This window comes from Vipera berus (genome assembly GCF_964194415.1).
Source record: "Vipera berus genome assembly, chromosome: 10".
NCBI classification, from domain to species: domain Eukaryota; kingdom Metazoa; phylum Chordata; class Lepidosauria; order Squamata; family Viperidae; genus Vipera; species Vipera berus.
Genome location: NC_138213.1, coordinates 3,018,113 through 3,034,441, shown reverse-complemented (window position 1 = coordinate 3,034,441; position 16,329 = coordinate 3,018,113). Strand labels below are relative to the sequence as shown.

Here is a 16,329-nt window from a genome sequence, read left to right as displayed (position 1 = left end):
AAAATTAGTATTGTGGGAGACCAAACTGCACAATGCACTGCAGTAATTCCAAACACTGGGGCATACCTGCTGGTTCTTCATCATAAACAAAATTGCAGGTAGAGATATTGTGGTACCCATTCCTGCCAACTGGATCCTATCCTCAAACCTCATTTTGCTACTAGCTGTGTTACCTAAAGATGAAGTTTTAAGGAGGGAAACCCACAAGCAACATAATCTTTGTTGCAAGCAGTGTAAAAAGCATGTTGCAACGAGAAAAAGCAATAGCTAAGGCTCTGATTTTCACAAAACTGTAGCTCTCTGTAAGGTCTGAAACTTGTGAACGATTTGCACAGGGTTGGAAGATCAGTATATTCTCCATATGCATTTTACTACTGTTGTGCAAAGTTCTCAGAAGTCCAAATGTACACAAAAAGACAGATGGAGAAGAGGGCTCCCTGTGGATGCTTTCATGGCTGCATTAAGCACTCGGAGTGTTTCAAGGGTCCAATCTACTTATAAATCCTAAACTAACATTTTATGATAAGGCAATATTATTAGCCTCCTACTGCAAATAAAAGAGGAGTTGGCACTAAGGGGTGTGCTAAAAATGTTCTTGGCTGGGATAACGTTTGACTTCTGGACCACCTGTCTTGTAGCTGATCTTTTTTACCATTCCATTACAGCAGGGTTTTTGTTTTGTTTTGTTTTTTAAATTTGACAGCAGGCTGGCTGGGGAATTCTGGAAGTTGTAGTCCACCCATCTTAAAGTTGCCAAGTTTGAAAAACCCTGTGCTGTGGTGTCTTCTGCAATATTAAAACCATTGCCCTAAATATAACTTCTTTATTTCCTGCAGATACCCACAGCCAAATTGCCGTTCCCCCGAATTTGAAGAAGGCCAATTATATCATCCCCATCTTGGTGACGGATCCTGGAACACCTCCCCAAACTAATAGTACGGAACTCAAAATCCAAGTGTGCTCCTGCACGAAATACAAAGTTGACTGTAGCGGTTCTCCTACTTTTCACACCAGCACAGTTCTGTTCTTCCTCTGGCTCTTCAGTTTATGCTGTAAGTTGTCTGATAGCTTCAAACTATATGGTTTGCCAACTTAGCTCAATCTGAAAGGGATGATGGGAGAAGACTCTTGGTTTCTGGAATTGTCTGCTGGGCATGAACAATTGCTGAGCAAAGTACGGGCTTCCTTTAGACGTTGTCTGGTTTGTTGAGAATTGTGGGGTCCTCAGTGTTTGCTCAGGTTGATTGTTTTCTTGCAGACATTTCATGACCCAACTAGGGAACATCATCAGTTCTAGAAGGCAGTAGGGTTTGCTCTCTGCGGAGTGCTCACCACCAAGTGCTTGAGTTTTAGATACGAAGTGCAACCATGTCTTCTTCCTGATAAAGATCTCATAAGGCTATTAAATGGAAAACCCTCAGCACAGCTACTCCACCTTCTTGTGCATATGTGAAAAAGTGTACCACAACTGGGAATGTTATCATAGATAATATTTAATCTTTTTATACTAACATTATAAAAAGGTTATCCAAGTCACATTTTTTTTTACTTGGTCCTCTTGAAGCAGAGCAATTCCATCAGTGCCTCACTTGGAACTTCTGATGCCTTGCAGTTCCTCTGAAGTTTTCTTCCCTTAAAAGAAGCTTCTGGGGTCTGTTTGTGTGAACTTTATTCTCAGACGGTCGTTTCCATATTTGTGGGGGATGAGGACAGGGGTGGCCAGCTTCCTTGTTTTCTGTTATCCAATGCCCCATCACTCTATTTTTCTGGGTATCAGTCAGTCAGTCGGTCTATCTCATCTGCCTGTCCGCCTGTCCAGCCATGCATCCAGCCTACTATCCATCCGTCTGTCCATCTGGTCCTTCTCTCCAGGAATTCTTGGACTTTATTTTCTTCTGCAAAAGAAATGTTGAAAGCAGACATCCCTTTATCAAATCAAATAAAGAAGCAGCAGTAGAGGAGGAGGAGGAGGAGGAGAGGAAGGAGAAGGAGGACTTTCTGCTAGCATTCATCTAATGGGGCCCAGTAGCCCAAAGGTCTGTCAGTGCTGAGTCCATTGGAAAAGCAGAAGCAATAACTGCTAAAGATAGCTGTAATGTCTGCAGATTTTCTGCAGATATAATTAGTGAGTTCCAGAAGAAAGCGTTAAGAGATTCAAGCCAGAGAACCAGCTAAGCAATTTAGTTTGGAGTTTTTGCTACCCTGCCAAAATTTGCCAACTTTACATCTGGAGTTTCTTTATTCCACAGGATGAACTTTCTTTTTACAACCACCATTAACTTCACAGCAATATCTTTTGCAGACCAAATATTCCTAGGAATAATCAAAGATTATGATGCCATTAAAAAAGGGGGGCCCTACTACAAGACCTTTCATGTGTATTGAACAGATGAGCTGTCCCTGTCGCTTTGGGCAAAGTTATAGGCTTAATTTTTTGCTGTACCAACAATTTAGTGAAATCCTTTTTAGTCATCTGCTCGCCTCTTGGTGATTAGGTTTCATAAGTGCACTTCTGTGTGGGAGGTAAAGTAAAGGGGGGAGGGGGGGTATTTTTGCTTGTTCTCACTTCTAAATTGGTGTGTGCACATTAACAATCTGAGGATACAGCCATGAGCAACCACTTTGGTAAGACAAAACGTATTATCATTTAAATGAGGCAATTATCTTCTAAGATTGGAACATGTGCCTCTTCAGTAAGTCACTGAAATGATTTGTGGTTGGATCTTTCTTTCTTTCTTTTTTTTTTCTTTCATTTTATTTCATTTTCTCTCTCTCTCTCTCTCTCTCTCTCTCTCTCTCTCTCTCTCTCTCTCTCTCTTTCTTTCATTCATTTTCCTTCTGGCTTTTCCTTTCTTTCTCTTTCCTTTCCCTCACTTTCTTCCAACCACAATGGATTCTGTGTTGTTGTACAGCATAGGATAGATGTAGAGCTACTGCACATGAACTGTGGGTCCTTGGTGTTCTCTGAGCTTGGTTATTTTCTTGCAGATGTTTCATTATCCAATGTCTGCAAGCAAACATTGAAGCTCAGAAAGCACCAAGGACCCACAGTTCAACCCTGAGCTTTAAATATTTTCTTCTACTAGTTGTAGTTGTGTCTACAACTAGACACAAAGACAGTTTTCCCCCATGCCATCACTGTGCTAAACAATTACTGTAATTCCCACAACCTTATCTTATGCCCTAGGACATAAAACCATGTAGTAGGGCTGTATTATTATCCTTCTCATCTTTCCCGTTACCTATTCCTTTAGCAATGTATGATGACCCCTTTGTTGTTTGTATCTTATGATTTATGTTGATTGCTTTTATTTAGCATCCTATAACTATCATTGAGTGTTGTATCTTATGATTTGTGGTGAGTATATTTTATGATTGTGATCATGATTTATCACTTGTTACTTCTATGTACACTAAGAGCTTATGCACCAGAGACAAATTCCTTGTGTGTCCAATCACACTTGGCCAATAAAGAATTCTATTCTATTCTATTCTATTCTATTCTATTCTATTCTATTCTATTCTATTCTATTCTATTCTATTCTATTCTATTCTATTCTTATATCTTATTCTATTCTTATATCTTATTCTATTCTATTCTATTCTATTCTATTCTATTCTATTCTATTCTATTCTATTCTATTCTATTCTATTCTATTCTATTCTATTCTATTCTATTCTTCTATTCTATTCTATTCCTATTCCTATTCCTATTCCTATTCCTATTGTCTAGTCTAGTCTAGTCTAGTCTAATCTAGACTATTCTAGTCTATTATGTAAATAGTTGGCTAGTTGTAGTCTAAAACAGCTTATTGACTGTCTATTGGCTATTCTAGGAGATGTGGACCATGGTCCATTTGCACCCTGCTTTAAAGACAAGGGTATGCCATTTTGAAAACAATTGGATTACATGCATTACCTTAATCTTTTTGATCTGGGTACGAATCATTATGGAGACATGCTAGGGCCCTTCAGTTTGTAAAAGGTGTCCATGGATTGCAGAGGTCAATGAAAGCAGCAAACACCATCTGCGATCTCCAGAAAGAGCTGAGACAGGAAACAGAAAAGAAAAAAGAAGTACACTGGATGTGCAGAGATGGAATAAGTTGTGCAGAGTCTGCACTGAAAATAATTTGTCAAACTAAGTGTGAAAGGCCTCAGGTGTGCAAGGGAGTCACATGGCACAGAGATGCCAGGATCATATCTGCAAATAAGCCTCAAAGATGTCCAGATATTTAAGCATCTATTAATTTTCATCAGTCTTGCAGCCGAAATGGCAATTGGCAATAAACGTTTGCCCTTTCTGGTGGCTCTCCTCCTCCCTATTCTATCAATGAACTGAATATCCTAAGATTTTCAGCATTAAATTTCTATCTTCAAAACAGCCTAATCCTCAAAACAGACTCCGCCAAGTGTTTTATTTAATGAGAGGATTGACATTTCTATCTGTTAGGCTTTAGTAGCATGGATGTCCAACCTTGGCCCTTTTGGGACCTGTGGACTTCAATTCCCAGAATTCCCCAGCCACCCAAGGAATTCTGGGAGTTGAAGTCCTCAAGTCTTAAATGGGCCAAGGTTGGAGGCCTTTTGATCTACAGCACTTGCATAAATGTGCTATGCTGCAAAAGCCATGATGGATCATGTTTGATCCATCTGATTGAGCTACCAATTCCCAATAACTCTGGCCAGTCTAAAAAAAATCTATCTGGTGGTCATAGCAGAGTCCTATTTGGAGGCCACAGTTCTTCAAGTGTGTTTTATGTGGTGTGAAGGGGAAACATTGCATGTCGCTCTGAGCTTCAAAGGGGCCATGACAAGCACAGACTGGGTAGAAAGTTCTGGTGCTCCCACATAGCTGCATTCCAATGGAATTTCACTAGAGGACCCCGTGATAGATCATATCCCATCTTAATCAAGCTCTGAGCTCAGTCCATAATGCTAGACTGAAATAGGCAAGTCAAAATTAGCACAGGGGAGAGGGCATGTGGGTGTAATTTCAGGCATCAAGTTTTCTTGCAGAGAATATTTGTGGATGGCTGTATTGGAGATTGGAGAGGGGAGAGAGAGAGAGAGAGAGAGAGAGAGAGAGAGAGAGAGAGAGAGAGAGAGAGAGAGAGAGAGAGAGAGAGAGAGAGAGAGAGAGAGAGAGAGAGAGAGAGAGGGGGGGGGGGGGGTCAAATATGATATGTCGCTTTCCCAATCTGGCCAAATGAAGCCATTTGGAACCATCAGCGTGTTCTCTATAAATTGGCTCTAGATTGATCACATTTGGAGTAGACCTAATGAAAGCCAGCAGATAAATTAATCATGACTAAGTCTTGCTGATGCTATTAGGACTACTGTAAAAGCAACTAAAGGCATCAGAAAGCATGGAGAGAAACAGCTGGCATGGGGTATGAGTCCCAATCACCTTATGTCTGCTGATTTCAGTGTTCCTCCTCCCATGCTGTTAAGGTCTGGAGGTGAATTATTGTTCCAATTGGTGGAAAATTACTTTATAACTTACTTAACTCTTGAATTGTTCCCTAGTTCTTGGTGGGAAACTTGTTGACCTACACATGTAGATAAACTACAGCTCAACCTTCCTCAGTTTCCCGAAATGGTTCTGTGTGCATTTAAAGTGTGATTAGTTCATCTAAAATGAAGTTTGGGTGTGTTAGATGGTGCACGCCAGGTCAACAAACATTTGTGTAAGGATTCTATTCCATGTTGACAATTAGAATCCTTAAAATCAATAGAGAAAAGCAAGGAGTTATGATTGATTTCTTGTGTCCCATAAACAGATAAACACATAGATGCTAGAACATGTATGTGTTTGCATGGATTTATATGTATATACAGTAAGTATGTATTCCACACAGAGAATAGAAACATAGCAAAAAATATATGAAAAAGATAAGTGTTTCTATGAGGCACTTGATCGTATAGAAATATTACCAGTATTTTGTAATCCCTTTTTATCAAATGAGCCTAAGTGAGGAAAGCTGTACTTGAAAAGATCAAACTTTGGTACTTTCTGTAGTATACATTTAAGAGAAAATGTTTAATGTTCCCTAATTTCACAGAACTAAATTACAGTTTGTGATAGACTGTATTTCTTTTCTCAATAGCTTATTATGACAGACTTATGACTGCACAGCCATTTTCTGAAATCTTTTAAAACAGTTTTTGGCTAAAACCAGACAATAATTCACAGGCAATAAAGTACGTGACAAATTTTGGCTGTTTCTTTGCTGGCAAGAAAGGCAAAGAAAAATCACAAGTCTCTCCTCTCAATTTTTCCTTTATTTTTTTTTAAAAATTTAACCCAGTTTATCTCTTTGTCTTTCCAAGTGAAGCTATCTTGGTTAGTTTTCAATTTGGTGGAAAGCTGGCTTTCCTAGCTCTGTTAGCATTAGTTTTTTTAGAGACGTTTGGCTATGTAATAATAATAATAATAATAATAATAATAATAATAATAATAATAATAATAATAATAATAATAATAATAATAATAATAATGTTGAAAGGGACCTTGGAGGTCTTCTAGTCCAACCCCCGCTCAGGCAGAAAACTCTATACCATTTCAGACAAATGGCTGTCCAGTCTCTTCTTAAAAACTTCCAGCATTCACCACTTCTAGAGGCAAGTTGTTCCACTGGTTAATTGTTCTCACTGTCAAGAAATTTCTCCTTAGTTCTAGGTTGCTTCTCTCCTTGACTAGTTTCCATCTGTTGCTTCTTGTCCTGCCTTCAGGCGCTTTCCATCACAGCATGATGGAAACATGTTGCAAAACTTCAATGAAGGGTGCAGAAATATCAGCCTATGGGTATTTCTTGATGGTAGGATAGCAAGAAAGTATCAGGAAACGCAGAATTGTCTGTCAGCCCTCTCTTCTCCCCATAATTGTTTATTTTGAGTCTTCCCCCTTAAACCTCACTATTGGTCCTTTGTGGGGGGGGAAAAGCATGTTGAATGGTGCCAATTTTTGGAGTAAAAAAAAAGGGTTGTTAAACTTGCATTTGCAATCTATCTCATTCCTCAGTCAACGAGAACATCTATTTGATTTGACTCATAGCCCATCAGGGTTATCAAACAAGTACTTTTTCTACTTTCTGATCAGTTCTGTCTGATTCTCAGGAACTGTGTGGACACATCTCTGCAATTTCCTTGGCAAAGTTTTAGAGAAGTGGTTTTCCATAGCCTTCTTCTTAGGGATGAGTGAGAGTGACCGGCACAAGGTCAACCAGCTGGCCTTGTGCCTAAAAGGGCACTAGAACTCACAATCTCCCAGTTTCTAATCTGGTACCTTAACCAATACATCAAACTGGTTCTCTATCTAAGCACTAAATTCCGTATGACCCAAACAAGTCTGGAAATGAAACACACAGTTTATGTAAAGCAAAGAGAATCCAAGAATAGAATTTAAATCCTTTGCTGTTACGTTTTTCTTTGTTTCCTGGCCTTTTTCTTTCTTTCTTTTTTTATTTAAATGGCCAATGTAATTATGGGTGTTTTCTTCTCTAGCCTTAAATCTTTATGATGAATTGCTCTGGCGCATGGGTAATTGAATGTAAATTGCTTATAGTCATAAGTGAGCAACCAAATAAATGTGCCTAAAGATTAGAGGAGGAATAAAATAAATAAGGTCTTTAAACTTGCCATATGCTTCCTAATAAATGATGTTATTCCTCATCACGCAGGTCTGTAAGAACTCCTGACATTTAAAGCTGGTCTATCGTGTCGCCACGGTGACAAGCAAAGAGCATACTATCCCCAACGGAAGTTCACCTCTGACTTTTTCGATTCCTTCTTCTCCAAAGCCTTGGTTGCTTCACAACTTCAGCTCGGCATCCTCCCAGCGACTGGATTGTATATGACAAACGTGCGGCAGCTTTCGCTCCGGATTCCTTCCTCAAGAGCATTGGACACGATAACCTCTTGTTGAAAAAGAGAGCAAAAAACAAAGCAAAAAACGAAACCACACAAAATAGACAGAATCAAAAGTTGGTCTTCTGGGAGCCCAATTATGCGATGACTCTGTCTCCCCCACCTCTCTGTCAACTTGTTGCTATTGAACTGTTTTAAAACAATTGTCTGTGGGTTAGTATTTGTATATGTATGAGTGTATGTATATGTATATATATATATTTATAGAGAGAGAAGAGATATACCGATAGGATTAGCTTTTGTATGGCTTTCACTTTAGGCTTGGGGGGTCAATGGGGCAGAGGAACATGGAAGCCAGGTGATTGGTGACCACTAGTAGCTCCGCTCAGCATCGATGCTACGTATGAAATAGAGTAACCCAGGGTTTCTCCACCCGGGGAACTTTAAGAGTTGTGGACTTCAGCTCCCAGAATTCCCCAACCAACACAGCTCTTAAAGTTACCATGGTTGAGAAACACTGGAGTAAGCCAAAGGAGAGGGCATCTGGCAAGAGGATTGTGTGAAGCAACTGATTCAACAGCATCCCTTAAAAAATGAGAAAGAGAGAGAGAGAGAGAGAGAGAGAGAGAGAAGATCTCCCTATGTTTTATAGTATAGGATACCATCATTTCCTTTGACTTTCCATTTCATTCCCCAAGGATTGGAGTCAAACATCTAGCCCAGCTTGATATGCGCAGCCAGTATGGTGGAAGATCTTCCATTGGGTGGCATGCTGTGAAGACGAACTTTTTCACAAGAGAATAAAAATTATAAAAATCCTGCTCTGCTCACCCTTTAGAGATTTCTTTTTCTTCTTTCTCTTCCTCCTCCCTAGATTAAACCTTTTTTGCTTTCTCCTTGTCTTCCTCCTCCTCTCTAGATTAAATTTTTCCCTTCTCCCTTCTCCTCCTCCAATTAAATGTTCTTTTCTCCTTCTCTTTCTCTTCCTCCTCACCCTCAGATTAAACTTTCTTCTCCTTCTCTTCCTCCTGCTTCTCCTCCTTTTCTTCCTTCTCCTCTTCCTCTTCTCTCTCTTTCTCCCACCTCCTCCTCCTACTACTCAGAGGGGCAGACATTTGGTACAAAGGGTTTTATTCTCTTATACTGATGGTTTCACTGGCTAGAACTGTTTTGTGTTAATTGCTGGGGCAATCTGCCAGCTTTTTTCTCATATGAGGATGGTTGGAAACGGACCTGAAGGGGACCTTAAGCTATTTAAGAGTTGACACTTACTGAGAAGCCAAGCTTCCTTGGAAAATCATGGGCACAAATAATAAATACCACACCATCCTTTCCTGACATTTCACCATCGCATTTTAGAAGTGAAGTTCAACTGGGTTACAACAGTAACTGCTAAATTACTTTGAAAGTCTATGCCTTAAGATATTTAAAGGACGGGCCTTACCCTGAAACCACAAAACAATAGAATTTTTGAGTCACCTTAGATCAGGCTGGGTGCCGGGAGAGAAGGGTTGGTGTAAGCAACTGTTCCTACGTTGACAGAGCCAAATCCCTCCGTTGGGGAGGGAAAAAGTTCAACTTTTGCCTTCTCATTGAAAGGCTACCTAGTGATCTCTGACTCCCTTGTATACAGGAGCATTTTGTGATATCGTAGCTCCTGCAGGTCGAGGTAAAACATTGCCATTTTCTATAGAATGGGGAAACATCACTCTCTGTTATTGTTGTTTTTCTAAAAAGAAGATGGGAAACTGCTGGCCGCCAACTGTTGCTGGCCTCCAACAGTTTCAAGTCCGTCATTGGTGTCTGTAGGGGGAATCTAAAAGGGCCACAACAGTGTCATCAAAACTCTGCCCGTGTTTTGATGTGCCTCACGCAATTAAACAATGGGTGGAGACTTGGGAGTACCATCACAACTCCCGTCTTGACATCTTGCAGAGTCTCCTAAAGTCCAGCCAATGTGGTCAACAGTTAGTCACATTCTAACCGCATGGTTTTCCCTTCCTTGTGTTGTGTTGAGATAGACTCAAAGCCACGAGTGAAAGAAAACTAGCTTTTTTTCTTGCATAAAATAATTAGTTTTGGTAGGAAAAGCTCAAGAACTCATGATTATCTGATCCCAGCAACTCAGATATGTGCCCACCACAAATTGGGAGGGAATTTTCACTGAGTTGTCTTTCCATTTTCTCTTCCTATTTTTTAAAAATCTACTTATAATCACCAACCAGTTCTCTCTCGATGCCTAGAGAAGCTAGCTCTCGTTACTCAAGCACATCTAAACTGAAAAAGTTATATAAAAATATACATATAATTTGGTTTTGAGTATATTATATATACATACATATTCACAGATACACACAAAGATGCACACAAGCGCACACTGGGATTTATTTAAAAACTAACCAGAGCTTTTTGTTTTGTTTTCAGTATGTATGAAATAGTCACACTTGTTTGCAGAAAAAAAACAAAAAAGAAAAACAAAATAGGAACAAAGGGTGTTCCTTATGTATGAAATGGAAGCCTTTTTAATATATATATATAATTATATATATATATATATATATTATTTGGTGAGCATGTAAGGTAATGGAAAACTTCTCTAACTGTATCATCAAAATGATCATCTTGTTAATAAATTGTAAATGATCCACTCAGCTCACAACAATTTTTTTTAACGGCAAAAGGAAAAATTAGCAAAGAGTAATAAGTGACAGACTGTGGCTTTTAATAGATCATGACAGTAACTAGGGGTAAGGTAAGTGTCTTAGACTCTTTTAATAAAGTTGCTTATTTAAAGTCTGAATTGCAGAAATTTCCTTTGTAATACAATGTTATAGCTCTAAATTTGGGTTGGGTTTGGACAGAACATATATGTTATGTTGTATATCTAAGATTTTATTTCTTTGTCATGCCTCTCTTTCCACAGGGCTTTTCCTGATCAACAAATAATTAAATAAATTCACCCCTATTTTTATCTTTTTCATACTGTTACACTAGATAGCAAATGCTTTGGGGTGTAAGATGCCTAATTTTAACGTCCTAGTTAAACAGTATTTCTTAAATGCAACAGCTGGTGGGGAATTATTGTTAGCCTCTCAGAAATTGATGGAATGCAACTCATTGGTCTCTTAGCTGCTCAGGCCTACAGTTCTGCAAACATCTGGCTGGTTTTTGTTTCCTTGTGCTAACCTCATGAGAAGCACCATCTTCAATGGCAGTATAGTTTATTTCTTCATCTTAGCACCTCATCTCAAGAAGTCACCAAACTATGTCCATAAGGAACTCCATATCTGCTACAACATACAGGCAGAATTCTGCGCCATGAGTTGCATCTGCACAAAGTGACTTGTGCAGTCTGTCAAACAAGCCTATTAATTTCTCCATCCATACACTAAGGAGAAATCACAACCTCAGAAGAACATATTGCACCTGGCCCACATCTCTACAGAATACCCCAACTGCTGGACATCTGGGAGACTTGGAAAAACATTAGGGATCATCTTTTTTGAATCTTTTTATAGAGAAACTAGCAGATGGTTTGCCTTGGTCTCTTTGCTATAATCCAATCCAGTGAAGGAGACCTATATTACTCAATGTGAGTCATCTCAAATCTATACGCTACTACTCTTGATCTTAGTCAAAAGGCCAAGAAGCGATCTCAAATCATCTACCTAGTTTAAATCCAGGCTGGAGTGGAATAAATTATTGATTCTTCAACCTCATATATTTAGTCATGGACCCTCAGGTCTTGGGGAAGTTCACTTATACATCATCCACCATTGTCAAAGTCAGAGTTGAAGAAGACCTTAAGAGAAGGAATCAGAGCTTGCTATAGCAGAAAAAACGCATATTCAAACTCAAATTTTTTCCCCACCAGATAACAAAACATTCACAGATTCTTGCAATGGCAGAAAAATGAAGCAAAAGCATCACCATTGTTTTTATTTATACCGCAACTTTGGTTAAATCTGACTTTTTTTAATAGCACCTTCTCCCCTTTAAATTAGCTCTTTGAATGTTCTTCTATTTCATTCACCAGCAATCAAGATATGTTTGCAAAATGCCTGCATTTAGAGAAAAGCACAAAAATTAATCATTTTCACTTTTAAGCAGATAATAGGAAAAGCTAATAAATCATTTTATCTCTAAAGGAAAGGAGGTTTTTTTTTTAAAAAAAGACACAAACTCAATATAATTACTATTAAGTTAATCAGAAAAAATGATGCTGGGGAAAATTTATCATTTGCTGCAACTGTCATCAGCGGAAGAAAAAAATCGGGTTTTGGGTGATGTATGCTTTATTTCTGCGCCTTTCATCTTGTTCACCCTTTAACAAAGTCAACCCCCAAAAATGTCATCTGAACTTTCCCATTATATCCAACAAGATTCTCGGGACTCTCAAAACCATATTTAGTTAAAAGATGTATTAAATTCTCCTTTGAACATTCAAATTAATCAGGGACAATTAGAAGGACTGGACATTTAAAAAAAAGAATTATAACAATGTTGAATGAGAGTGATGGGGGAGAGTGAATGACTTGTTCTATGTAGGTCATCCTTTTATTTTCTTTTTTTTTTTTAGATTATTTCATTTAAAATGTATCTCCCCAATTCTTCCTTAGATGTTCTGTCAGAAATAGCTTGAGAAGGGAAACCATATGCTCACGACCCAGAGGTTTAACAAGAATAGAATTACCAAGTCCTAAGCATTGAGTTAGGGACGTGGTGGCTTAGTGGGTTAGGACGCTGAGCTTGTCAATCAAATGGTCGGCAGTTTGGCGGGTCGAATCCCGAGTGCCGCATAACAGAGTGAGCGCCTGTTACTCGTCCCAGCTTCTGCCAACCTAGCAATTTGAAAGCATGTAAAAATGCAAGTAGAAAAATGGGGACCACTATGGTGGGAAGGTAACAGCGTTCCGTGAGCCTTTGGCGTCTAGTCATGCCGGCCACATGACCATGGAGACGTCCTCAGACAAGCACTGTCTCTTCAGCTTTGAAACGGAGATGAGCACTGGCCCCTAGAGTCAGAAACGACTAGCACGCATGTGCGGGGGAACCTTTACCTTTACCTTTAAGCATTGAATTGCAGAGTTGGAAGAGGTCACATGGATCATCTAATCTGGAGGTGTCCAATCTTGGCAACTTTAAAGACTTGTGGACCTCAACTCTCAGTATGGCTGTCTGGGGAATTCTGAGAGTTGAAGTCCTGATCTACTCCAACCTTAAACTCTCCTTTGGAGATACCTATTCCTCGTAAAAGTGTGTAGAGATGGAGAATCCACCACTTCCAACAAGCATGGTGCCTGGTTGGCTGTAGCTTTTAGCTGTTAATTTATAACAATTTATACTCCTTTATTGCTGCTCCTAATTTCTGTGGAAGACTAAATCTGCTCAGATCCATAGATTTGCTACCTGAACTCAAAGACAAGGTTATCATGTAACTTCTTAGGAATCTGGAATGCATGTCTGATACCATGTCCAAGAATATTCTAGGCTCTGGCATTTTCCCTGGACACTCATGAAAAGGCTGAAGTTTCTTGGCATGTACTACAGTAGATGCTCATGAATCAGGGTAAAGGAAGAAGAAGGTATGTTTTCATCCAACGCGGTAGATTAAGCATGATGGTCTTCTATGAAGATGACATTGCTACAAATTCAGCATCTTAATACTGGAGCACAGGCTTTGCTCACAGAAGATTTCTAAGGTCACCCACCAGCTTTCCCAAAGCTAGACTCAGAAAACCTGATTTCGGCTCCAGAAGAACCCCTAGTTGATGTGGACAATATACAAATACCTAAATCTTTGGCCTGGCTTAAGACAAGGCAGCCTTCTTTGTTGGCTTCTTGGAGGTATGAATCCAACTACAAGATAGTGTTATATACCAATTTAACTCCATTCATTTTTACAAACCTTTAAGACTTATGAAATTCTCACTTTTCAGTTTAACTCGCCCACTTGGAAGAATATCAAAAATAGTCTAAAGAGCTCCCATTCTTTTGTACAAGATATATGCAATACATATCTCAGTATTATTAGTCCCTTCCCCAATATTTATATGCAGTACATTCATAAGAGGTCAAAAACGGTCTGTTTCAAAGTGGGAGGTTGGAACAGAACATTTGGGACTCTTCCAGTAAACTAATTCCAAAGTCAGAGCCTGTTTTAACCTCGGAGTCAGAACAAGACATGTTTTCTGAAATGTTTTGCACACTCCTAACTCTAACAAAAAAGGCTGGGGCAAGAGTCCAAATTCCTGAACATTAAAGTCCATTTTTGGAAGAACCATTTCCAAAATCTGAACTGGGAATCTGCAGAAGCTCCTTTTGCCCTTTTGGTGATCGCAAACACTCAAACTCAACGTTAGCCTTCATTATCGATTTTGTATGTATATAACATAATCACAAGATACAAGTGCAGAAGCAAACAAAGCCAAAGTTTCAATAACAAGCTGGAATAAACAATTGAAGTCTGTGAATTATGAGCCAATACATCAACTAGCAGAAAAATGTGAAAAGGTAATCCAAATGAATGAAAAGAAACTGTTTCAATTGATCGATTGATTTTATTAATCAAATTTGTACAGCTGCCCATCTCTCAAACAGCAGCCGTGAGTCTCCTATCTCTCGTGTTGTATTTGTATCACAGCTGGCTTTCTTCCAATCCAAAATGGTTTAGCCTGAAGGCGTGTGCAATTGTTTAATGTATTGATGGACTCCTTTTTTTTTAGTTGTGGGGTTGTGAGAGAGCAGGCTGCCCAGAAGATTGCCAGCATGCACAATGCTTTCTTCTCTTAAAGTCCTCTTGTCGGCATCGGCATGGTGAAGTTACTATAAAAGTTGTGCTGTGAAACAGTTGGGTTTGTGGGCAGGGAGAGAGAAGAGGGTAGGAAGTGTGTGTTTGTGTATGGAAAGCAAGCAGCCCAAAGGCATGTTTTTCACTAGCAGTACTCACAAGAGGTTATAGCTGGATAGTAGTAATAGAAGTAGCAGCGGGAAAGTGTGGAGAAGAGTGAGTAGTGAGTAACAATATGTAAGTATGGAGGGGCTTGTGTGTCTTGTCTAGGAACCTGTATTATTGTGGATTCATTTGTGTCTTGAGCCCACCAAAGTGGTATAGCTAAAAAGAACCAGTGACATTGACTATGATGCAAAGTACTAGAAAGTACAGGAAATAATCAAAAACTTATGAATTGGAAGGACTCTTTTAGGAATTAATTTCTTGGGATGATGTCTGGGAGGGGACGATACACGTAGTCATCATGGCCACAATTGGGCCCAAAACGAAAGTTGCTAAGTGAGAAATTTGTTAATTGGGTTTTGCCCCATTTTGCGACTTTTCTCGCCACAGTTGTTAAGCGAATCACTGCGATTCTTAAATTAGAAACATGGTGGTTAAGTAAATCTGGTTTCCCCATTGGCTTTGCTCATCAGAAGGCTTCAAAAGGGGATCACGTGACCCAGGGATGCTGTGCAGCCATCATGAACCAGTTGCCGAGCTTCTGAATTTTGATCGGGTGATCACGGGGGTGCTGCAAGAGTTGTAAGTGTGAAAAACGGTCATAAGTCTATTTATTTATTTATTTATTTATTGATGGGATTTATATCCCGCCCTATCTCCTGAAGGACTCAGGGCGGCTCACAATAAAACATATAATAAGTGCATAAATCAAGATAAAATGAAATTGAGAACATCAGTGCAATAAAAAATTAGAGAATTTAAAAATGAATTAAAAATACTAAATATAAATTAATTAAAATGCCTGTCAGTCTAGGTCAGCTTGGTGGAACAGGTGTGTTTTGAGGCCGCGGCGAAAGGATTGGAGGTTTTGGGCTATCCGAAGCTCAGGGGGGAGCTGATTCCATAGGGTTGGTGCTCCCACAGAGAAGGCCCTCCCCCTGGGGGTCGCCAGCCGACATTGCCTAGCTGACGGTACCCTGAGGAGGCCTTCTCTGTGTGAGCGTACTGGACGATGGGAATTTGTTCCCGGCAGCAGATGGTCCTGCAAGTATCCCGGACCTAAGCCATGTAGGGCTTTAAAGGTAAGTACCAGCACCTTAAATCTCACCCGGAGGGCAACTGGTAGCCAATGCAGCTCACGCAGGAGGGGTGTAATATGGGAGTATCGGGAAGCTCCCATCACAACCCGTGCAGCTGCATTCTGCACCAGCTGAAGCCTCCGGGTGGTCTTTAAGGGCAGCCCCATGTAGAGAGCATTACAGTAATCAATACGGGAGGTAACGAGTGCGTGGGTGACTGTACGTAGGGCATCTCGGTCCAAAAAGGGGCGCAATTGGTATATAAGACGAATCTGGGCAAATGCCCCCCTAGCCACGGTTCCAATGTGATCTTCAAAACTGAGTCGTGAATCTAGGAGGACGCCCAGATTGCGTGCTTTATCAATGGGAGGTAACATCTCTCCTCCTATAGTCAGAGATGGAACCTCTTGGACTAAACGAGATGAC

General features: G+C 39.8%; 1 protein-coding gene across 1 annotated transcript in view; it reads left to right on the top strand.

Annotated features, from left to right (window-relative positions):
- The window catches only part of CDH13 (cadherin 13), a 396,356-nt gene extending 385,564 nt beyond the window's left edge, over nt 1–10,792 (top strand). The window contains exons 13-14 of the mRNA XM_081335863.1: nt 837–1,052; nt 7,683–10,792. Coding sequence (XP_081191989.1) covers nt 837–1,052; nt 7,683–7,690 — 224 coding nt within the window. The 3' untranslated portion in view covers nt 7,691–10,792. The remainder of the gene's footprint in view (nt 1–836; nt 1,053–7,682) is intronic.
- The last annotated feature ends 5,537 nt before the right edge of the window (nt 10,793–16,329 follow it).